The sequence below is a fragment of the Geotrypetes seraphini genome, chromosome 3, assembly GCF_902459505.1.
Source record: "Geotrypetes seraphini chromosome 3, aGeoSer1.1, whole genome shotgun sequence".
Taxonomy (NCBI): Eukaryota; Metazoa; Chordata; class Amphibia; order Gymnophiona; family Dermophiidae; genus Geotrypetes; species Geotrypetes seraphini.
Genome location: NC_047086.1, coordinates 389692482 through 389716951, shown reverse-complemented (window position 1 = coordinate 389716951; position 24470 = coordinate 389692482). Strand labels below are relative to the sequence as shown.

At 44.4% G+C, this 24470-nt stretch overlaps 1 protein-coding gene across 1 annotated transcript in view; it reads right to left on the bottom strand.

Annotated features, from left to right (window-relative positions):
* The window catches only part of HAAO (3-hydroxyanthranilate 3,4-dioxygenase), a 55822-nt gene extending 33550 nt beyond the window's left edge, over window positions 1-22272 (bottom strand). The window contains exons 1-3 of the mRNA XM_033938951.1: window positions 22165-22272; window positions 15336-15414; window positions 5185-5268 (exon numbers count right to left, since the gene is read on the bottom strand). Coding sequence (XP_033794842.1) covers window positions 5185-5268; window positions 15336-15414; window positions 22165-22244 — 243 coding nt within the window. The 5' untranslated portion in view covers window positions 22245-22272. The remainder of the gene's footprint in view (window positions 1-5184; window positions 5269-15335; window positions 15415-22164) is intronic.
* Window positions 22273-24470: the final 2198 nt, after the last annotated feature.

The following is a 24470-nucleotide window of genomic DNA, read 5'->3' as shown; positions in this document are numbered from 1 at the left end:
GTATTCGCTGTGATAGGGGATTAACAGAACCGCAAATACAGAAAAACCGCGAGTAACTTTTTCATATGTTCGCTGTTTTCTATTAAAAACCTTCGTGAATAGGGCGAAACCGCGAATAACACGGTGGGAGACCGGGCCTGTTCCTGACCAAGAGGCAAAACACGGCGAAGAAAGTGCCGGCAATCGGCGATTTTTCTCTGTAAACGCTTGGAATCAGCGATTTCTCTATGCAAGCTGATGTAATTTGGGGGGGAGGAGCCAGCAAGCTAAAAAAAACGTGAATAATCGAAACCGCGAATACGGAGGGAGAAGTGTACCTGCTTTTCTTTACAGAATAAGAGTGTAAATGGGTAAATCGTATTAGCATATGCGCTTAGGGCTCCTTTTACTAAGGTACGCTATGCATTTTAGTGTGCACTAAGACACGTGCTAAATGCTAACGCGTGCATGCTAGTCTATGGATGCGTTAGCGGTTAACGCACGCTAAAACGCATAGCGCACCTTAGTAAAAGAGGGGGTTAGTCGCGGGCACTTATACAGGCCTTAAAACTAGTACAAATACTTACACCAAAGTTACTAGAGAGATGCGCGTAGCCAGCGGCCTAGAGCGGGTAAGTGGCGCCCCTCCCCCCACCCTCTCCTCCGCTTCCCCGCTCCTTGCCAACCCCCCTACCCTGCGCGCGCCCCTTCCCTTCCCCCAAACATTTTTTTTCCATGCAAGAGCATCAGCACGAACTCGCTGCCTACATCGGGTTGGCTGTCCCTCTGACATCATTTCCTAGGCCCTGACATCTATTTTTAGCTGCGTCACTCCTTTATCGGGAGTGACGCAGCTAAAACGAGATGCAGCGTCATGTATTGAACCCTTGAGAAAGCCTTTATAAAGGGTGAAAAGGGTCCCGTCGGGCTTTGGATCATTTGCATCTATTTCAGATAAGCTATTTTGTTTCTCTGCTGGGTGGATGATGATGTATGGATCTACTGTTGGAAGCATTTTCAAGAAAGAAATAATAAAGAATTGATTTTATAATTATAGAAGGAGGGGGAGGTTTTGAGGATCAATGATTGAAACTTGGAACTTGTAAGCCTCGGTCTTGAGATCTATTTACTTAGTAACATAGTAACATAGTAGATGACGGCAGATAAAGACTCGAATGGGTCCATCCAGTCTGCCCAACCTGATTCAATTTAAATTTTTTAATTTTTTCTTCTTAGCTATTTCTGGGCAAGAATCCAAAGCTTTACCCTGTACTGTGCTTGGGTTCCAACTGCCGAAATCTCTGTTAAGACTTACTCTAGCCCATCTACACTCTCCCAGCCATTGAAGCCCTCCCCAGCCCATCCTCCACCAAACGGCCATACACAGACACAGACCGTGCAAGTCTGCCCAGTACTGGCCTTAGTTCAATATTTAATCTTATTTTCTGATTCTAGATCCTTTGTGTTCATCCCACGCTTCTTTGAACTCAGTCACAGTTTTACTCTCCACCACCTCTCTCGGGAGCACTTTCCAGGCATCCACTACCCTCTCCGTAAAGTAGAATTTCCTAACATTGCCTTTGAATCTACCACCCCTCAACCTCAAATTATGTCCTCTGGTTTTACCATTTTCATTTCTCTGAAAAAGATTTTGTTCTACGTTAATACCCTTCAAGTATTTGAACGTCTGAATCATATCTCCCCTGTCTCTCCTTTCCTCTAGGGTATACATATTCAGGGCTTCCAGTCTCCTCATACGTCTTCTGGCACAAGCCTCCTATCATTTTCGTCACCCTCCTCTGGACCGCCTCAAGTCTTCTTACGTCCTTCGCCAGTTAAGGTCTCCAAAATTGAACACAATACTCCAAGTGGGGCCTTACCAATGACTTGTACAGGGGCATCAACACCTTCTTCCTTCTACTGACTACGCCTCTCTTTATACAGCCCAGCATCCTTCTGGCAGCAGCCACTGCCTTGTCACACTGTTTTTTCACCTTTAGATCTTCGGACACTATCACCCCAAGGTCCCTCTCCCCGTCCGTGCATATCAGCTTCTCTCCTCCCAGCATATATGGTTCCTTCCTATTATTAATCCCCAAATGCATTACTCTGCATTTCTTTGCATTGAATTTTAGTTGCCAGGCATTAGACCATTCCTCTAACTTTTGCAGATCCTTTTTCATATTTTCCACTCCCTCTTCGGTGTCTACTCTGTTACAAATCTTGGTATCATCTGCAAAAAGGCACACTTTTCCTTCTAACCCTTCAGCAATGTCACTTACATACATATTGAACAGGATTGGCCCCAGCACCGAACCCTGAGGGACTCCACTAGTCACCTTTCCTTCCTTCGAACGACTTCCATTAACCACCACCCTCTGGCGTCTGTCCGACAGCCAGTTTCTGACCCAGTTCACCACTTTGGGTCCTAACTTCAGCCCTTCAAGTTTGTTCAACAGCCTCCTATGAGGAACTGTATCAAAGGCTTTGCTGAAATCCAAGTAAATTACATCTAGCATATGTCCTCTATCCAGCTCTCTGGTCACCCAATCAAAAAATTCAATCAGGTTCGTTTGGCACGATTTACCTTTTGTAAAGCCATGTTGCCTCGGATCCTGTAACCCATTAGATTCAAGGAAATACACTATCCTTTCTTTCAGCAACACTTCCATTATTTTTCCAACAACTGAAGTGAGGCTCACTGGCCTGTAGTTTCCTGCTTCATCCCTGTGACCACTTTTATGAATAGGGACCACATCCGCTCTCCTCCAATCCCCAGGAATCACTCCCGTCTCCAGAGATTTGTTGAACAAGTCTTTAATAGGACTCACCAGAACCTCTCTGAGCTCCCTTAGTATCCTGGGATGGATCCCGTCTGGTCCCATCGCTTTGTCCACCTTCAGTTTTTCAAGTTGCTCATAAACACTCTCCTCCGTGAACGGCGCAGAATCTACTCCATTTTCTCGTGTAACTTTGCTTATGTCCAAGCCGGGTTCTGAGATCCTCAACACACTCTGCTTCATTCTAGAGATTGCATTTTTCCTTTGGATGGTTCCTTTTTGATCCCACATACCATAGTGTGGACAGATATAAAACCCAGGGGAATGTGTATACTTTTGCACCTACTAACAAAAAAAAATCGAATTAGTCTCCACTTGATCAAATCAATTGTACGAACGCCATGCGCCCTTTACAGACGAAAGAAAAAGCCTCAGGTCTACCCCACCACTGATATCACTGACATAAAAAACATTCGTCAGTCGGGTATGTTTAATTCAAAAGGAGAAAAAGAGTTATAACATCAAGAAACGAAGAAAATAACACCAGTCTTTCTTTACGCAGTCAACGTTTCTCAGGACTGCTGGACTTTAGTGATTATTGATCTAAAAGACAATATCCAAACTAAATATGCAAAAGTCTTAAATTCTAAATGTCCAGAAAAAAACAGCTCAGGATCTGTTATGCGCTCTTGACTCTTCTCCCATCACTGAAAACAAGCATGGCGTCTCTGTGTTATAAACTTCTGTCAGCCAATCAGAGTGCACTTTTGGGCCTATGCATTTTAGCCCCGAGTCTATAAATGGCGCCTAAACCTTAGGCACCAAGATACGCGTTGCTAAGTGTGATTCTATTAAAAGCTAGGCGCTCTTTATAGAATTGCACCTAGAGGCACCTAAAGTGGGCTTAGGCATTGATAGGCACCCTAACCTTAGGCACACCCTATTTAGGCCAGGGTTTTCTTGGCCTAAACCAGTGCCTGTATGTCCAAAACAAGTGCCAACATGAATAACACGCCCATGATCTGCCCCTAACCATGCCTACTTTCTGGTAGGCCCCTAGCTGGTAGACGCCTATCAAGTTAGGCGCCTTCCAGCCAATTAAGAGCAATTTACTTTAATTACGAGGTGTTAATTGTTAAATATCAGTGCCAATTAATTATTTAAGGCCCTCTTTTACTATGCCGTGGTAGAGATTTCTACCGTGACTTGGAGCACTAAAATGCTCCAACGCTGATAGAAATTTTATGAGTGTCGGAGCAGCATCAGAGCATTTAGTGCTCTGGGCCATGGTAGAAACCTCTACCATGGTTTAGTAAAATGGGGGGGGGGAGGGGGGTAAGTTAGGTGCTCAGATCTAGAGAATGACACGGTGACAAAATTCATCACCATTCCCGTCCCCGTGGATAACCGCGGGAAACCATCTTCATGTCATTCTTTAAAGGAGAGAGGGAAGAATCAGAGTATGAATGGCCACAACCACTGACCCGCAAGTTTTGCTTTGAAGAATGCTGGTGTAGAAGGACTGAGGTTGAAACAGACACTACAGAATGACAGTCTCTGGTATCCAGAGCAGATATTGTGATGTCATAATGCCTCATTCCACCAGTGCCTAAGAGCCAATCACATCAGTGATGTCACAATGGCTTCATTATCCTTGGCTCACATAAGAATCAGAGTATGAATGGCCACAACCACTGACCCAAAAGCTTTGCTTTGAAGAATGCTGGTGTAGAAGGACCGAGATTGAAATAGACACTAGAAAATGACATGGGATTATTTCCCGCGGTTATCCACGTTGATGGGAACGGTGATGAATTTTGTCACCGTGTCATTCTCTACTCAGATCATCTAGGCTTATCTGTCTAGGTGCCTAGCTTTAGCCATCATTTGTAGAATCAGAGCATGGGAGCAGGTGTGTAGAATGTACAAGAGGCATGCAGAGTGGCTGACCCCTATAATCTTTCCAACCTTAAGCTACTTAAAAAAAAAAAAAATCTAACTCCCTCTTTTACTAAGTCACGCTAACTGATTAGCGCACGGTAAAAGCTAACGTGTCCATAGACTAACATACATCTTAGTGAAAGAGGGCTTAAGTACCAATAATCCTGAAGCAAAGCTGAATCTTTTTTCATGCCTGGCACCCAGGGAATGGAACAGGCTTCCCTTGTATATTCGTCAGCAGAGCAATTTACAAAATTTTTGTTTTTTTAAACTATTGAAGAAACACATTGTTTTTCGCAAAATGAAGACTGGTTTCCGAATTATGTTTTTTTAAATATTATATGAAAGAGCGCCGGTCGATAAAATTAGTTCTACTGTTTGTATTTGTTTGCCGTTGATGGCGTATGCATTTGTTGTGACCTGCTTTGGGAAAGGTGGGATACGAAAAAATAAACTAGAAATATGCCAAGTGTATCGTCATTACCTCCCCTTCTCGGATATAGATATCTCTGTGTTTGCCATATTGAATGATCTTCAGACACATATCGCCTTTCACTTGGAAAAACAACTGAAATACAGAAACAGAGACATAATTAGACAATGGAGAGCTGGATAGATGGGCCATACATATGAATGAAGATAAGCTAGCAAACAAATCCAACATCTTACTATATTTTCTTAATATATTCAAGAATATAAGAAGTGCCATGCTGACCCAGATCAATGGTCCATCAAGCCGTGATCGGCAGCTGCCCACAAAAGCAGCGCCAATTGGGTCAATCACGCAATAGCACCGTTTATAGCATCGCGGCCACGCCATGGATAGGCGCTGGAAATGTAGGCCAGGGTTTTCAAGGTCCACATTTCCGGTGCCTATCTGTGATGAGAATTGCCATTACGGAGGTGTCTATTAGAGAATGACACGGTGACAAAATACATCACCGTTCCCGTCCCTGTGGATAACTGCGGGAAACCATCTTCATGTCATTCTTTAAGGAGAGAGGGAAGAATCAGAGTATGAATGGCCACAACCACTGACCCGCAAGCTTTGCTTTGAAGAATGCTGGTGTAGAAGGACCGAGGTTGAAACAGACACTACAGAGTGACAGTCTCTGGTATCCAGAGCAGATATTGTGATGTCATAATGCCTCATTCCACCAGTGCCTAAGAGCCAATCACATCAGTGATGTCACAATGGCTTCATTATCCTTGGCTCCCATAAGAATCAGAGTATGAATGGCCACAACCACTGACCCGCAAGCTTTGCTTTGAGGAATGCTGGTGTAGAAGGACTGAGGTTGAAATAGACACTACAGAATGACAGTCTCTGGTATCCAGAGCAGATATTGTGATGTCATAATGCCTAAGAGCCAATCACATCAGTGATGTCACAATGGCTTCATTATCCTTGGCTCCCATAAGAATCAGAGTATGAAAGGCCACAACCACTGACCCGCAAGCTTTGCTTTGAAGAATGCTGGTGTAGAAGGACTGAGGTTGAAATAGACACTAGAAAATGATGGGATTATTTCCCGCGGTTATCCGCGGGGACGGGAACGGTGATGAATTTTGTCACCGTGTCATTCTCTAGTGTCTATGCCTAAGGGTACTTCCAGTGTTACAGAAAACAAAAGCAAGTGTGGAAGGGAATGTACGCGTCAGCCTTTAGAACAGCTGTGCTTTATTAAACATACTCAAACTCTTTAAAAAAAAAAAAATATATATATATAAATAGGTCAATTTGGAGAGTCCTTTGGCCTTTATCATTGGACTCAACCCAGTCCGTGTTTCGGCTTGGAAAAGAAAACCTTCTTCAGGGCTGTATTAGTAATCTCTAAAGTAAACTCCCGAACAGCCGCCAACCACAGTCCACATGCTGAGCATCTTTCATTTACTGCTGTCGTAAAGATGCCGCTTTACAGCGGCTAGCAGACAGCCCGTGTTGAGAGCACGCATTTCGGCTGCAAAAAAAATATTGTGATACTAGTGGATCCTTAGTCTAGACAAGCCAATGCTCGATCCGGAAGTGGCGCCGGAATGCTCCCTTGGGAATGAACAATGGGAATTCACTTTAGAGATTACTAATACAGCCCTGAGGAAAGCTTTCTTCCCCAAGCCAAAACACGGACAGAGTTGGGTCCAATGAAAAAGGACAAAGGACTCTCCAAATTGGCCTATTTTTATATACGTACTTGTTTTAAGAGTTTGAGTGAGGAAGTTCTTCTTCAACAAGAGAGTGGTAGAAAACTGGAACGCTCTTTCGGAGTCTGTCATAGAGGAAAACACTCTCTAGGGATTCAAGACAAAGTTAGACAAGTTCCTGCTGAACAAGGACGTACGCTGGTAGGCCTAGTCTCAGTTAGGGCGCTGGTCTTTAACCAAAGGGCCGCTGCGTGAGCTGACTGCTGGGCACGATGGACCACTGGTCTGACCCAACAGCAGCAATTCTTATGTTCTTCTCCCTCGAACAGAGGAGATTGAAAAGGAGACATGATCGAAACATTCAAGATAATGAAGGGAATAGACTTAGTAGATAAGGGCAGGTTGTTCACCCTCTCCAAGGTAGGGAGAACGAGAGGTCACTCTCTAAAGTTAAAAGGGGATAGATTCTGTACAAACGTAAGGAAGTTCTTCTTCACCCAGAGAGTGGTAGAAAACTGGAACGCTCTTCCGGAGGCTGTTATAGGGGAAAACACCCTCCAGGGATTCAAAGAGGGGAAAACACCCTCCAGGGACTCAATGTAAGGAAGTTCTTCTGCACCCAGAGAGTGGTAGAAAACTGGAACGCTCTTCCAGAGTCTGTCATAGGGGAAAACACCCTCCAGGGATTCAAGACAAAGTTAGACAAGTTCCTGCTGAACAAGGGCGTGCGCTGGTAGGCCTAGTCTCAGTTAGGGCACTGGTCTTTGACCTAAAGGCCGCCCATGAGCAGACTGCTGGGCATGATAGACCACTGGTCTGACCCAGCAGCGGTAATTCTTATGTTCTTATGTTGAGTATGTTTAATAAAGCACAGCTGTTCTAAAGGCTGAGGCGTACATTCCCTTCCACACGTGCGTTTGTTTTCTGTTTGATTCTACGTGGGGTTGTGTTTTCCTTTTTGTTGTGCAAAAATATCCTTCCACTGTTACCCACACCTATTTTGCCCTTAGGCGTTGGTAGGCGCCTCCGTACGTAGTTGTGGTTCCGGCATCGTTAATGGAGGCGCTGTCTTTTTTTGATTACCTTTTTAATTGCTTTTATACGACGCCATCAATTATCACATTGATTAGAGGCAATGAAATCATTTCTGTTAGGCAGCAGTAGGATGGCTCCCACCGCCTAACTTTTCTCAGCTGTTTGGTGAATCCAGCCCTAAGTGTAGACGAAATGAATTGTGGATATGCAGCCTTGAAGGACTCTTTGGTCTGTCTCATTCTTCATAACCATAATAGATTTGGCATATGGGGAAGGTGAAAGCCCTGCATCTTCAACTGATGTCGGGAGAGACAGACAGCAGATCTGAGTGCATTACTGTTTCAAATCTATTTTGTTATCTTTATTAAATTGAACGTGTGAGTTATTTAGGGTCCATGAGGTTTAAAGAAGATTTGGCAGGAAAATCTATATCAATAAATATAGGATAGGAGATTTATTCTTACAGCTTTAACTTAGGGCACTGAAGCCCTTTGTTCTGAAAGAAAATTAATTTTTTAGATTTATTTCTTGTCTATTTCTTATTAAAACCTAATATTCTGCTTATGACACATAACACCTAAAGAAGACTGCAATAATCCACGATTCCCATACAGTTACATAATAAAAATGCCCCATTTCATAAAACAAGATTCTAATACAGACATGGGCAACTCCGGTCCTCGAGGGCCGGAATCCAATCGGGTTTTCAGGATTTCCCCAACGAATACGCATGAGATCTATTTGCATGCACTGCTTTCAACGCATATTCATTGCGGAAATCCTGAAAACCCGACTGGATTCCGGCCCTCGAGGACCGGAGTTGCCCGTGTATGTTCTAATACAATCACACAGTAAAACTAATTTATTATCTAATGAAATGGGGAGGGGCATTTTCAATATGACGTCCAAATGTAAAAAGAACGTTTATCGGAAAATGCGCAAAAAAACTAACTCCCTTCCTTTTAACAAGCCACACTTCTGAGCAGCCCATTAGAATGGAACGGGTGGCTCAGCGTTTAGCTTGTGGAGCTTAATGAAAGAGGGGGTTAAGTTCATAATGAAAGAGGTAAATAAACGTTTTCTAACATTCAAAAATACCTCAAAAAACATTCAAGAAAAGCATGCATTGTAAATGTCATAGACATATTTAGATAAACAATTGGAAATGCACTACACAAACCGTGCAATGGTGGCGCCGGTCCCCACATCAAGAAAACGTCCAGTGGGATGCCAGGACGTTCCCTCCATGTGCAAAAAACATACTGCTTCACATGGAAGAACATTCCTTAGTGTGGACAACAATGTCTCTGCAGAGGGAGCCAAATATCAGCCTGCCCCAGAAGTCTTCTCTCTGCAGTGTCCTGCCTACACGGGATCAGAAAGTCGAAGTAGAGAGAAGGCTTCCAGGGCAGGCCGACGGCAGCAGGCTCACCTTGCTGAGCTGCCAGCAGCCTGAAGAAGATTGAACTGCAGTGCGGAGGTAGGTGGGGGGAGATCCATACCAAATATAAGCTGGTGGAGACAGTGTTCAGGTGATGGGGCTTCTTGGCCTACAATGTAGGCATCTGACTTGTGCCTACGGAAGCGCCTAAGGCAAGCCTACAGATGCCTGGGGCATGGCTTATGCCAGAAGTGGCCTTAGGCATATGTAGGCATGCCTAGGCGCTTCCATTGGCACGAGTCAGAAGCCTTAAATGTAGGCCTATAAAACGGTGGCCTATATTTTAAGGCGTCTGTACAAAAAAATAGATGCGATTCAAGTTGTGGCGCCTACCGATGATTTACGCACGGTAGGTGCCCATTTGGCAGATACCTACCACGGCAGGTGCAGTTACCAGAATCAGGCCCTTAGAGTCTACAATGAGCGCATTCCTTCCTTAATGTCAAGTACTCAACCGGAGGGCTGCCCAGTTGAGAAGGACCTGATGTGCTGTGCATCAGAAGAAGCCCCAGTGGCACTTAAACCTGCCACCCCCAGGATCCTAACGCACTCCCCAAACCATTATGCCATGGCCTGCCACAGCAAGTAATAGCAGTTCAATTTAGTTTGGCCACTGCTACCAAGTTCCACAATGGTTGAGGAAGGGGTGAAGACTGCAACCTCCCTCTCCATCCCCTTCTCTAAGCTTATGGCTGTAGGCCATCTGCATCTGTAAATGGGGTTTCCTGGGCTAAGTCATGAGGCCAGATATTGGCCTGCCATGTTCTGGGGCCGTGAGAACGGGCTACTGGGCTAGATGGACCATTGGTCTGACCCACTATGGCTATTCTTATGTTCTTACATGAGCCAAGTATAGGACGATTAAGCCATTGTAACATCACTGATGAGGTTGGCTGTGAGGCAGTGTGGAATGAGGCATTATGACATCACAATCTCAGTTCTGGAATGTTGCTCTCATTGGGGTTCCGGAATCTTGCTATTCTTTGAGATGCTGGAATGTTGCTACTCTTTGGGTTTAGGCCAGGTACTGGTGACCTGGATTGGCCACTGTGAGAACGGGCTACTGGGCTTTGTGGCCCATTGGTCTGTCTGACCCAGTAAGGCTATTATGTTCTTATGGCTCCCCAACCCCTCAGGTGGTAAGGAGACCCCCATGGAATCTGCTTATTTAAATGTGTGGGAGGAATGATTATGATGTGTAAAAATGTCACTTTGCCTAGCCTCACTGTTGTCACCCCAAATATTTCTCTCCAGAGGCACCACTGCTATTTACAGGTGGGAATCCACATTATGAAGATTTCTAGGGTTGTAACTTAGGAGGGGCATCAGCCTACACAGAGAAAGAGGCGTCTTCCTTTGCCCAGCATCGCGAGAAGCAAAATAAACAGTCCAGCCCTGCTCTTGCTCTCAGGTTTTAAGTCTGATCGCTGTCACTGTTTTCCTTTTAAATTATCTCATGTTTTTTGGTTGTGTCCTTTGATCAACTCATTTTGGTCTGCCATCCTATTATTTTGGGGTTCTTTATGGGGTAATTCGATAGTGGGTTGTCCTAGGGGAATAATTTTTGGTAAAGCATCAGCTTGTGGGGTTTTTGGCCAACTAAAATGTCTTTTATTTCAGAAAGCCTGTATGATTGGGCTTAAATGTGTTATACAATTTTGGTTGCAGAAAGAATCTCCAAGTTTTTGGCATTGGAGGAATCAATTATATCGCTTATTTTTATTTGACAGTTGGGAGGTTCGAGGTTCGCCTAAAAAAACTCGTCTTTTTATGGAGGTTTGGGATCCTTATATTCAGAATCTTTCACCAAAAATACGAAGTTTGGTTATCAATGATTTATTATGAAAATTAGGTTTAATAATTACATTCCAGTTATTTATTTTAATTCTTTATTTTTGTCAACTTTCATCCAGGGTGAGGGATTTCATTTAGGGGAAGATAGTGGGTAGGGGATGGAATTAAGGGGGGTGTAGATAAGATTGAATTAACTCATATGGAAATTAAATTTGAAAGAATTATTTAAATTTGTATGAAATATTATTGTAATTCTTATTGTATTGAATGTATTTTTGTATTATCCTATTGTACTGATTATTTGATTCTTTCAATAAAAATTGTTATACATAAATTTGCTTGCCGCCACTGTCTGCTTTTTCACAGCTTATCATGACACTTAATCACCTGTATCCTCTCCTCCCCCTTCCACGCCTCTCCCTCCCCTCCTACCCCTTCTCCTTTCTCACCCCCTCTTTAAGTGGTCTTGAGCCTACCAAGGTAAAATAGATTAGATTAGATCATGAGCTCTCACAAAAACTCTGCCCCCCCCCCCCCCGCTCTTGTTTTTAGATTTTAAGTTTATCTGATTATACGGTTTCAGGACACTCTTATCTATATTTAGGTCTTTTTCAAGACTACCTGAAATAGAGATACTACTGTAAGAACATAAGAACATAAGCCATGCCTCTGCTGGGTCAGACCTGAGGTCCATCATGCCCAGCAGTCCATTCACGTGGCGGCCCATCAGGTCCAGGACTTGTATAGTAGCCTTCTATCTATACCCTTAGTAAAAGACCCCCTCAGTTTGGTACGTCCCCTGAGGAAGGCAGTGTTCTGCCGAAACCAGGATCCTAGTTGGGACTTCCCATAGGAACTTTCAATAAAATCCCTTGTGTTGTATTGTGACGTCGGCTTTGCCTTTCTTTTGTTTTGAAAATATTTCCCTGTCAGGTCTTGTACCAGCCCAAAGGTACATCCAGATTTTTAAGCTGGCGCCTGGCAGTGGCTAAAAAAAATACACTCACTGCCGCCGGCTGAATATCAACCCCTATTCATTTATTCGGATTTTGCACCGTAGAAGCTCAAGGCGGGTTACATTCAGATATTCCCAACCTGGATATCTCAATTCTGACGTCTCTGTTCCATGTAATGAAATGGGACTTTGCATCTCTCGGGAGCCGTGATTCAGAAGAGCTAAATCACTGCAAGCCCATTCCTTCCAAAAAAGATCCACTGTATTCAAATGCCGGCAATCAAATCGCACAAATTTCTCTTTATGTCTTGACTGACAGCACTGGGAACTGAATGTGCAGCGGGAATTGTAAATCCCTGGTCATCACTGTTATCGAAGAAAAAATACACTCAGACTTAAAGATAATGCGATTTTTTTTCTTCTTCGTGGGCCTGTTCAATTATTTGCTGGAATCAATGTATACTTCTGACACTAAGAAATTTCTTAATTTCATGAATTTGCTTTCATAGAAGGATGTGTGTGGTAAGAGTGACAACTAGTGGTCAGTAATATACCGCACATTAAAGACGGGAAGGTTTGTTTCTCTGGTTTCATTTTTCTTGCACTGTATCGACGATCTTACGATTTGGATACTAACAATAACAGCGGGATCTGGACAAGCCCTGGTGTTCGCCTATATACTCACACCCACCCCTTTACCATCATAACCTTTCTCCACCCAGTTTACCACAAACATACTACAGTCTTTATGATGGTAAAAAAATTAGCTGCAGCTCAGTTTATTAATCCATAACACATAAAACATATCTTAACTTCCATTAGCATCATATGAAAAGAGCTCCTCCCGAGTTACCAAAAATACATAGTTTCAGTGCCCTCGACCCCGCCACCACAGCAAGGGTCAGAGGGGTGGCATGTCCCTCATACCCCTTTTATCCGAGTCATGTATATCAGTAACAGAGGTACTAGGTGGGAGAGGCAACTCTATTCAAAAGTGCCCCCATTGTCCCTTTACTGCTGACACAGATGTCGCCACCACAAGGATTATAACTATAGCCCATCCCATCCCACATCAGTCCAGCTCTAGCCCCGCTCCCTTTAGCCTTCCCAAAAATCGGAGTCACTGGGCTTTAAGCTGATTTACTTAAGAACATAAAAACTGCCATTCTGGGACAGACTGAAGGTCCACCAATCCCAGTATCCTGTTTCCAACAGCGGCCAACCCAGGCCCCAAGTACCTGGCAGAACCCCCAAAGAGTAGCAACTTTCCAGAGCTGTGATTGTGATGTCATAATGCTTCATTCCACCAGTGCCTAAGAGCCAAACTCATTAGTGATGTCACAATGGCTTGATTGTCCTATACTTGGCTCACATAAGAACATAAGCATTGCCATACTGGGACAGACTGAAGATCCATCAAGCCCAGTGTCCTGTTTCCAACAGTGGCCAACCTAGCTCGATTCCAAGTAATAAAACTGCAGTGACTTCCTGTTCCCACATAGGTAGGACTTGCAGAGAGACAACTTCTAGGGCAGGCCGGAGGCAGCAGGCTCATTTTGTTGCTACTGCTAGATGGCTGAAGATTCATCCCAAGTCCTCTAAATTTTCTTCACACTTCTACCTCTAACCCTCTGTTGTAGTTCCTTCCTATTTCTCCTACTGTAAACCGCGTCGAGCTCTACGAACGTGGAGATGATGCGGTATACAAACCTAAGGATTAGATTAGATTAGATTAGATTAGTTACAGCGGCCGGGCCTGGGGAGGAAGTAGATGAGGATATTGGGAGAGCTGGATAAACCCAGACACACTCTCCCATTTGAGAAAACCCATCTGGGCACATGGACAGTTCTCGAAAAAGAGGACGTGTCTAGCTCCTGGTAACCTTAGGCCTGACATCCCTGGGTACATAGAATAAAAACATTACTTGTAAGGTGGTTTGCAAGCAATGCTATTTTTTCACCATGAGATTCGAAAACCTGTCATACTGAGATACCATAGTAAATCAAGGTACACTGACTTCTATGGGCTAACCCTCTCATTTCAAGCCGCTAAATTGAATGTATGGCTTGGAAAAATGATGTTAGAGGTCTCTTCCTATCTTGATTTTAGAAAATTGTTGAAGACTCAACTCTTTGATAGGCTGGTATCTTAATGCGTTCTGCTTCATTTTTTTCAATCAAGTTCCTTATATTCAACTTGATGTATTTGATCTGTTCTATGTATTACTTCTTTCCCTGCCGTGCCGGTATTTTCTGCATTATATTGTAAATGCTTTCTGTCTTTATCTGTTTTTAAGTCCATTATTCTAATTTGTATTTTATCTGGATCCCTCACTTTGTTGTGAACCGCCTAGAGCTTTTTCAGTATGGCGGTATATAAGGATAAAATTATTATTATTCTTTGAGATTCTGTATGGAATGTTGCTACTCTCTGGGATTCTAGAATCTTGTTACTCTCTGGGATTCTGGAATCTTGTTACTCTCTGGGATTCTAGAATCTTGATAGGCTGGTATCTTAATGCATTCTGCTTCAGTTTTTCAATCAAGTTCCTTATATTCAACTTGATGTATTTGATCTGTTCTATGTATTACTTCTTTCCCTGTCATGCTGGTATTTTCTGCATTATATTGTAAATGTTTTCTGTCTTTATCTGTTTTTAAGTCCATTACTCTAATTTGTATTTTATCTGGATCCCATGTATTAGCTCACCTTGTTGTGAACCGCCTAGAACTTTTTCAGTATGGCGGTATATAAGAATAAAATGATTATTATTATTATTATTAAATATTAACTGGCCTGTGTGTGACAGTGGACTACTTCAAGTCCTCTTTTTTTTCTGCCCTGGCTAGACTTGAACTTAAATTGTGTTTTTCCGTGATTTGCTTCTCTGCTGTGAACTGTTTCATCTCTGACTCCTCTGGTCACTAGAATTAATTATGCTGTATTGACTTTTTCTGCGCCTGAACCGACCATGGTGAGCGAAAGGTGTGTTTTTTGTAAGCAAGATGGCTATCCCGTTTACTTTCATCTATGCTATGTGGCTTCTCTCCCACCCCCCTCTCCCCATCTACCATACTCACAACAGACTGAAACAATATTGAAAAGTACTGAAAAATATATTACTGTTGCCAGCTGGTGTTTATAGAACTCATAAGTACCCTGATTTGCATGCTTGCTCTGTATGTTCAAAAATTTTCAATAAAGCTTGAGTTATATTAAAAAAAAAAAAAAAAATCTAAAAGATTTCGATAAAGATGGTTGTATTACCTCTTCCCCCTCTTCAATGTGGTAATCCTTCCTTTGGTTTGGTCCACCAACAAACATGACCTTGAGCTGAGAGGAATGCCTGCAATAACATTTCAGATATTAATAATAAAAGGAAACAAATCATTTACATGTGTAATTATCAGTTCATTATTAAATTATTTGCACAACTGACCTAATTCTATAACTTGCGCACAGGTGTCAGGTCAAAACCGCGGAAGACAAAGGCGCGCGCCGACAACTGAGCGCAGTGCGTAGGCGCGCGCCGAAGAAAATAACTGCTTTTAGGGGCTCCGACGGGGGTGTGTGGGGTGGAACCCCCCCCCACTTTACTTTATACAGATCGTGCTGCGTTGTGGGGGCGTTGTAGGGGGTTTGGGGGGTTGTAACCCCCCACATTTTACTGAAAACTTCACTTTTTCCCTAAAAACAGGGAAAAAGTTAAGTTTACAGTATAATGAGGGGGGTTACAACCCCCCAAACCACTCACAACGCCGCCGCGATCTGTATTAAGCAAAGTGGGGGGGCTCCCCAACAAAACCCCCCGTCGGAGCCCCTAAAAACTGTCATTTTCTTCGGCGCGCGCCTCCATCTTGCGCTCAGTTGTCGGCATAGAAACATAGAAACATAGAAAGGTGACGGCAGAAAAAGGCTACAGCCCATCAAGTCTGCCCACTCTACTGACCCACCCCATTAAGTCTGAGTGCTGCTCGACCCACGTAGGGATCCCACGTGGATGTCCCATTTATTCTTAAAGTCGAGCACGCTTGTGGCCTTGATTACCTGCACCGGAAGTTTGTTCCATTGATCTACCACTCTTTCTGTGAAGAAATACTTCCTGATGTCACCACTAAATTTCCCTCCTCTGAGTTTGAGCGGGTGCCCCCTTGTGACTGAGGGTCCCTTGGGAAGGAATATATCGTTTTCCACCTCGACACGACCTGTGACGTACTTAAAAGTCTCAATCATGTCACCCCTTTCCCTGCGCTCCTCTAGAGAGTAGAGCTTCAATTTGCCCAGTCTTTCCTCGTATGAGAGACCCTTGAGTCCAGAGACCTTCCTAGTGGCCATTCGCTGGACTGACTCAGCTCGAAGCACATCTTTACGGTAATGTGGCCTCCAGAATTGCACACAGTACTCCAGATGAGGTCTCACCATGGTTCTATACAGTGGCATTATGACTTCAGGTTTGCGGCTGACGAAGCTTCTATTGATACATCCCATCATTTGCCTCGCCTTGGATGAGGCCTTCTCCACTTGTTTGGCAGCCTTCATGTCTGCACTGATGATCACTCCCAAGTCCCGTTCTTCTGAAGTCCTAGCTAGTGTTTCTCCATTCAAGGTGTATGTTCTGCATGGATTTCTGCTGCCGAGATGCATCACCTTACACTTCTTAGCGTTGAAGCCCAGCTGCCATGTCGTGGACCAGTTTTCCTACTTGATCAGATCCTGCGTCATACCATCCGTGGGATTGCTTCCACCCACTATATTACACAGTTTGGCGTCGTCGGCGAACAGCGCTACTTTACCCTGAAGCCCTCGGGTCAAGTCCCTTATGAATATGTTAAAAAGGGATGGTCCCAGAACTGAGCCCTGCGGCTCTCCGCTAGTCACCTCCGATGTCTCAGAGAGGGTGCCATTGACCACCACCCTCTGAAGTCTTCCACTCAGCCAATCGTTGACCCACGCCGTTAGTTTCTCACCTAACCCCATCGATTTCATCTTGTTTAATAGTCTACGGTGTGGGACACTGTCAAAAGCTTTACTGAAATCCAAGTATACTATGTCCAGAGACTCTCCCGAGTCCAGCTTCCCTGTCACCCAATCAAAGAAGCTTTTGTCTATGAACCCAGCAGCGGCCTAAGAGGCTTTTGGGAATTGCACATGAGCATCCTCTATAGAATCACATCGGTCCTGACGGACAAATGCTAAACATAAGAATAGCCTCACTGGGTCAGACTAATGGTCCATCAAGCCTAGTAGCCCTTTCCCACGGTGGCCAATCCAGGTCACCAGTACCTGGCCAAAACCCAAGGTGTAGCAATATTCCACACTACCGATACCCCGCCTAAACATCCTAATTCTCTAACTGGCGTCCATGTCACAGGCGCCAGTTAGAAGAATCGCGTTGCTGCTGAGCTGATTGTGGCAAGGGAATCTCCCCACCATAATCAGCTCAGGGGCCGCAGTAGGAAACCCCATAGCCGCAAAGTCAGTCAGCAGGAGGGATGCCCATTCCCTCCTGCTGGAATCCCCTAAGCACCCCCTCAAAGGTCCATGGCAAGAGAAGTGCCCAATTCCTCCTGCCGCCACTCCCCCGAAGATAATCGGCAGGACAGATGCCCAATCCCTCCTGCTGGAAACCCCCCCCCCCAAAGAACATCGGCAAGAGGGATGCCCAGTCCCTCCTGCCGAAACCCCCCCTTTAAACATACCCCCCACCCCGTTCTGCTCCACTCAGGATTCTGTAGACTTCAATCATATCTCGCCTCAGCCGTCTCTTTTCCAAGATGAAGAGACCTAACTTCTGTAGTCTTTCCTCATTTGAGAGGAGTTTATCCCCTTTATCATTTTGGTCGCTCTTCTTTGAACCTTTTCTAGTACCGCTATAGCTTTCTTGAGATAAAGTGACCAGAATTGAACGCAATATTCCAGATGAGGTCGCACCATGGAGCGATACAGGGGCATTATAACATTCTTAGTCTTGTTAACCATCTCTTTTTTAATAATTCCTAGCCTTTTTGGTTGCTTTGGGAGAGATATATAGAGGAGCTGCAGAGTGAATCCACTTGTAAGGTAATAGGAAGAGTTTGAACCATTAAGTGGAAACGGACAGGCAGTCAATAAAGTGATTTGCTGCTACCGCAATAAATGCACGGAAGCCCATAGGAATTGAATGGGTAATGGTGCATTTACTGCGGCAGCTTCGCTTCCGTGGCTTTGTAAAAAGGGGCAACTAGATCCCCACAAGGTTAACCTCTCCGCATAGGATGCTAAACTGAGGGAGAATCTCGGAATTGCCATTCCATGGATCGTAATAATATTATCCAATAAGGAATTGTGATTTTGATCAATGCACACAATCTGTAAGAAATAAAATAGTTATTTTGGACAATCTTCTTAGGTCTTATTGTGACAAAAACCCTGCATTTAAACAGACAGCGGAACACAAGGCAGGGCGGGCTCCAGCACCAGAGAATTTACTCTATTATCCCCTGCCTGTTCTGTTCCAATAGAGCCACCAGAGAAACAAAGAATTAATGAGAAGGGTGAGACCCTGAGGAGACGGAGGGGGGGTGTCTCACTGGCAGGTTGAATAAATGCCCTGCAGGTGAACACAGAGAGGGAGGGCGAATCCAGTTTAACACCCCAAATCTGCCAGAAGGCCCCAAGCCTGCGTAAGGGTATCTCACAAGGAAAAGCCTCTTTTATTCTGCCCAGTAAAGCAGCTCCAGCAGAAAGCCTCGAGGGTTGAGCCTAGATGGGGGGAGGGATTTCTTTCAGAGGAGAAACTGCAGCATAACACCCATACCCACAACAAGCACCCACAAGTGTGTGTGTGTGTGTGTGTGGAGGGGGGGGAGAGAGATAAGGGGGGTTGGGGGTTGAGAACCAGGATGTGATGAAGAAATGTCGGTAGACCTGGAGGAATATGATTTAACCCCCGAGGATATAGAAGGGCAGATGGATCGCACGACTTCATGGGAGAGCAGTGCATGTATGACTGATGTAGGAATTTGGGTCCTGAGTGCTTCTCCTTCCGGCACCTACGGTCAAGCCATGCCCACTTTGACCGTAGGCGCCGGTAGGTACCTCTGTGGGCAGGACATCAGTGGCCTGTTCTATAGGTGCCTGCAAGCGCCTACATTTTATTTTTTAATGAGTTTTTAATTGGTTTTAGACAACATGGCCAATTACCACATTGTTTATCGCTAATTAAACCAAGTACGTTAGGTGGCGGTAGGCCACTGACCCAGCGCCTAACATTTGGCATCGCTATGAGAATCAGGGCCTAAGCGAACCGCGACTCCCAGAACTTTTGAGGATTTCTGACCATTGTCAGATCAAAGGCAGATGGACTTGGGGGGGAGAGGGTGTTGCCTAAACCATAATAGCAGTGGCGTAGTGAGGGTAAGTGGCACCCCTCACCAGCCCTCTCCTCCGTCCCTGCTCATTCCTGTCCCTCCCCACCTTCCGCGCACGCCCCCTTCCCCTGTACCTTTTTAATTTTCCAGGCGCGAGCAACCTTGTGAATTTTCTGCCCCCGTCGTGACGGCTATCCCTCTGATGTCACTCCTAGGCGCGGGGCCCCAGAAATGACATCAGAGAGAGGCGGCGCCGAAGTGGGCAGCAAGTTCGTACTGCTGCTCGCGCAGGGAAAATTAAAGAGGGGCGAGGGAAGGGGTGCTCGCATGTGACGGGAGGGGGGGGTGGTCAGAAAGGAGCGGTGGGGGTGGAGAGTAGGACAGTTGCCGGTGCCCCTACCAAGACCGCGCCTAGGGCAGACTCCCCCCCCACGCACTCCCTTACTATGCCACTGACTTTTCTATCTCTTAAATTTGTTTTATTTTACTTTTAATTTCTTTTTATCTTCTTTCATTCTTTCTATTTCTTTGATCTTGGAAATATATGACATATTTTAATTTTAATCAGGAATTTTAGCCAGATTGTGAGCCTTCGGGACAGATAGGGTCGTTTTTCTCAAGTACCTAATTTCATTTTAGTTTGATACTTTGTAAACCGCTTAGGTCAGTAAAATGCAGGAGCGGTAGATCAAATCTTAAATAAACATAAACGTAAGAATGTGTCAGACTAATGGTCCATCAAGCCCAGTAGCCCGGTCTCATGGTGGCCAATCCAGTTCCTAGTATGTGGCCAAACCCCAAAGAGTAGCAACATTCCAACATCTCAAAGAATAGCAAGATTCCGGAACCCCAATGAGAGCAACATTCCAGAGCTGACATTGTGATGTCATAATGCCTCATTCCACACTGCCTCAGAGCCAACCTCATCAGTGATGATACAATGGCTTGATTGTCCTATACTTGGCTCACATAAGAGCATAAGAACAGCCATACTGGGTCAGACCAATGGTCCATCAAGCCTAGTAGCCCGTTCTCACGATGGCTAATCCAGGTCACTAGTACCTGGCCAAAACCCAAAGAGTAGCAACATTCCAGCATCTCAAAGAATAGTAAGATTCTTACTGACCATTCTTGCACTTTAGTTAAAGTTCATCCTTTTAAAATTCACCTAAGAGTTTTCAAGCTCTGGCTAGTTGACAATAATATAACCATGGTTACTGTAACCTACATTATGTGGCAGAGAAAAGAGAAAGAATTGAATGGGGAAGAGAGAGGGGAGGAGAAGGGGAATGTGAGAAGTACAAAGTAAACAGAAAAAGTAAAGATTTGCTCAGCACTGCAAACATGAGAAAGAGAAAAAAGACCAACAAAAAAATAAAAGTCTCTTGCTCTAAAAATTAAAAGCCTGACGATTGTAAGCCAGGAAAGATAAGCAAAACAGAAATCTTTTATATATTCTGCTCATCCACTCGGCTGTACTTCCCCCTTGATTTATTATGGGTGTGAAAGCTTTAAGGTGTTCCAAAAAGAAAGTGCTCTATAAAAGATGTGAGCTCCTAAAAATGACAGATGCCTACTGATCGGTTTTCACTTTTCTGCTCTCTAATCATGAACTGCAAATACCACTTGGTGCTTTGTGAAAATAGCACGCAGCACCCAGGGATCTTAAAACGGCACAATATCTTCAAATACAGGCAGACGACTGGTCGGCAGCCAGGTACCACACTCAGCTCTCCACGTTTCGTTTTTGCCACGAATTACAAGGCCCACGTACTTCTCCCTCCGTATTCGCGGTTTCGATTATTCACGGTTTTTAGCTTGCTGGCTCCTCCCCCCAAATTACATCAGCTTGCATAGAGAAATTGCTGATTCCAAGCGTTTACAGAGAAAAATCTCCGATTCCCAGCGCTTTCTTCACCATGTTTTGCAGTTCACAGTCATTTGCGCGCGGGATAAAGGCGCGCTGACATTTGAGCCCAGACAATTGGGCGCAAGACTTCAGTGCGCTGCCGGAAAAGTTCATTCTAAAGAGCTCCGACAGGGGGTGTGAGGGGGAACCCCCCAGTTTACTTAATAGTGTTCACGCTGCGGTTGGGGGGGATTTGGGGGATTGGAACCCCCCATTCTAGAGAAAACTTAACTTTTTCCCGATTTTTTTAGGAAAATTAAGTTTTCTATATAATGTGGGGGGTTGCACTCCCCCCCTCCCATGGCAGCGTGAACAGTATTAAGTAAAGTTTGTGTGGGGGTGTTCCACACCCCCCCCCCCCCCCACCGTCAGAGCTCTTTAAAATTAACTTTTACAGTGGCGCGCTGGAGTCTTGCGTGCAATTGTTTGGGCCGAAATATCAGCGCCGCTTTGTCCGGCGTGCTTTTGTCCCATCACCGTGTTTTGCCTCTCCTTCAGGAACAGGCCAGGTCTCCCACCGTGTTATTCACGGTTTCACCATATTCACGATGGTTTATAATAGAAAACAGCGAATAACATATGAAAAAGTTATTTGCGGTTCTGTTAATCGCCTATCACAGCGAATACGGAGGGAGAAGTGTATTAACACCCATCTGCCCAAAACAATGGCAATCTTTTATGACAGATCAGCAGTCAAAGTAATGACTTTCATGTATCAGAATCACTTCCTGATTTGTTTTTGTAGTCTACAGAGTTTAATTTTCAGCATTGGTTTTTTTAAAAGCAAAAAAAAAGGAAAACTTTGCAGCAAAATGAGCTGGGTCTGAGCAATACTTACATAAGCTTATTGCAGACTGGTGGAAGAAAGCAGGGTTTGCTGTCTTCTATCCATTGTCTTACATTAACAAGCAACTCCATGGTTCTGTGATTTGCCTCGTTAATCGGACGAGAGTGACGGGAGGATGAAAACAGAAGTATGCAAAAAAAGTTCCTGTTTCAGTGGGTAATATTGTCAAGTCAGGAAGGGCCAGAGATCATTCTCTATCTCGTTCTGTAGCTGGTCTCTGGTTACACAGTAACAGAAAAGTAAAATAACCAGGCCAAATAATAATCATAATAATAATGACTAAAACTTTACATGTTGGCAAAAAAAAAATGTTTCTGGAAGATAAGCGTGCTCTTCAAGAGCAAGGCATCTTTTCTCATAGCCAAATGTACAAAGAATCAAAAATTATTTCACAGTTCTGTTGAAAAGTGTAAAACTGCCGCTACCGCCTCTTCTTGAGCAGGCGGTAGTTTTTCGGCTAGTGCGGGGGTTAGCGCGTGCTAAAAATGTGCGTGCGATAAAGCCGCTGACGCGGCTTCGTAAAAGGAGCTCCCAGTTTGTGGGTTGACTATAGTGTCAGTGTGATTTCAGGACATGCCAGGGGTTTGCAAAATAAAGTTATATGATACAACACCTGTCTCAAATGCGCCACCTAGAGTTCAGATAAATATCTAGGAAGATTTGAGACAAAGCTTTTTTATCAGCAGAAACATGTGAGGCAGGGAAGTGATTTTTCATAACAGCTAAAGGCACCGTTTAGCATCTGATTCACCCTCACGTGGTTTTAGCGAATCTCACATGAACTGCAATAGATAATTTTAGAATTAGGAGCAATGTAAAACAAAAAAAAAAAAAACCAAACCCCACAAAAATTAAGGACAACTTTCAAACGCTCAAAAGGGCCAGCGAGCCAAATGTTCAAATTGTCTCATGGAGCTCCCCTTTGACAACTCAGACCAGTAGGGAAAAGCAGATACTTTGGACCTGTATAGCTTCAGAGATCAAACAATAATCCACCAAAGAGTTCCCCAAGGAAAACAGGAGAGGAAAAACAAGGCTCACCGATCGTGTCCCGATCGTGTCAGTTTGCGAGCCTTTTCCGACCTCGACCCAATTCACTAACCTTCTGCCCAATCCGATCTGCACCCAATCCGATTCACACATGCAAATGAGGGGAAATGCATGCATAAGTAGGAAGGCAGCGATTCACTAAACCAACGAAGGGATGCTGATTGGGCTGGCCGATCCAAAAAGAAGCGACTGTCCTGCTCTCTGCCGCCCTGAAACCATCAAAATATAAAAACATCTCCCTAGTACAAAAAGCGCCCTGCCTCTCTGCGAGCCCGTGTTTTCAACCCGCGGGTTTACAGCGCGGCTGCACGACGGCGTGTTCTGCTTAGTTGCTCCAGTCTGGCTGCAAAGCGTGTTCTGTTCCCTTGAAATGATTCTCGTGGGGGGGCCAGCGAGTGCAGCCACCCCCATCCCCCATTTTGTTTTGACCTCAAGTGCATGCGCGGATCGCACCTCCGGGCAGAGAGGATGGTCTGCGCATGCGTCTGGATCGCTCCGCGGTGATTCTGTGGGATCGCCTGTGTCCGATCACGGGGACTCTTTAGCGAATCGATCGCCCGTCAAGACCCGGACACGGATCGCCCGCGGATCACCCATAAAAAAGTTTCGTGAATCTAGCCCTTTATTAACCAGTTGTTGTACACATGATGCAACACTCTGCTCACCAGTCCACGATCTTTTTTTTTTTTTTTTTTTAAATCTTTATTGATTTTCAAACTTTGACAATGCAATACAATTAATTGAACATAAAATACTGCATAAAACGCACTGTTAATGACACAGTAATACATAAAACAATCATTTTCTCCCACCCTCCTCCCAATTATTAATACAATAAGACATATGATGTGATTACACGATCTTATACTTCGTTTCAGTTCCTTATCTCTTTATCACCTTCTGTTCACTCTGGAGGTGACACACATTTTTAAAAACTCAATTTTGTCATCGTATGTCACTCCACTGCTTGCACCACGTTGCGTGTATCACACGTACGATGTCCATCCCCGTTCTTACAAATGATTTTGTTTTCATTCTCCTTTCGTTCATTTGCATAAGACCCCGGAAGTAGGTCTTTTGTGACCGAAACACGCGCCATATTGGGCCCATACCACAATTCTTTTACTGTGTTGCCCATGTATTGTATCATGTACGCTACAACTGGTTAATAAAGACTCTTATCAAGATCATCAGTTCCACAGTTGCTCGCCTTGTTTTAACTTCAGAGATGTCATGTTACCCAGTCC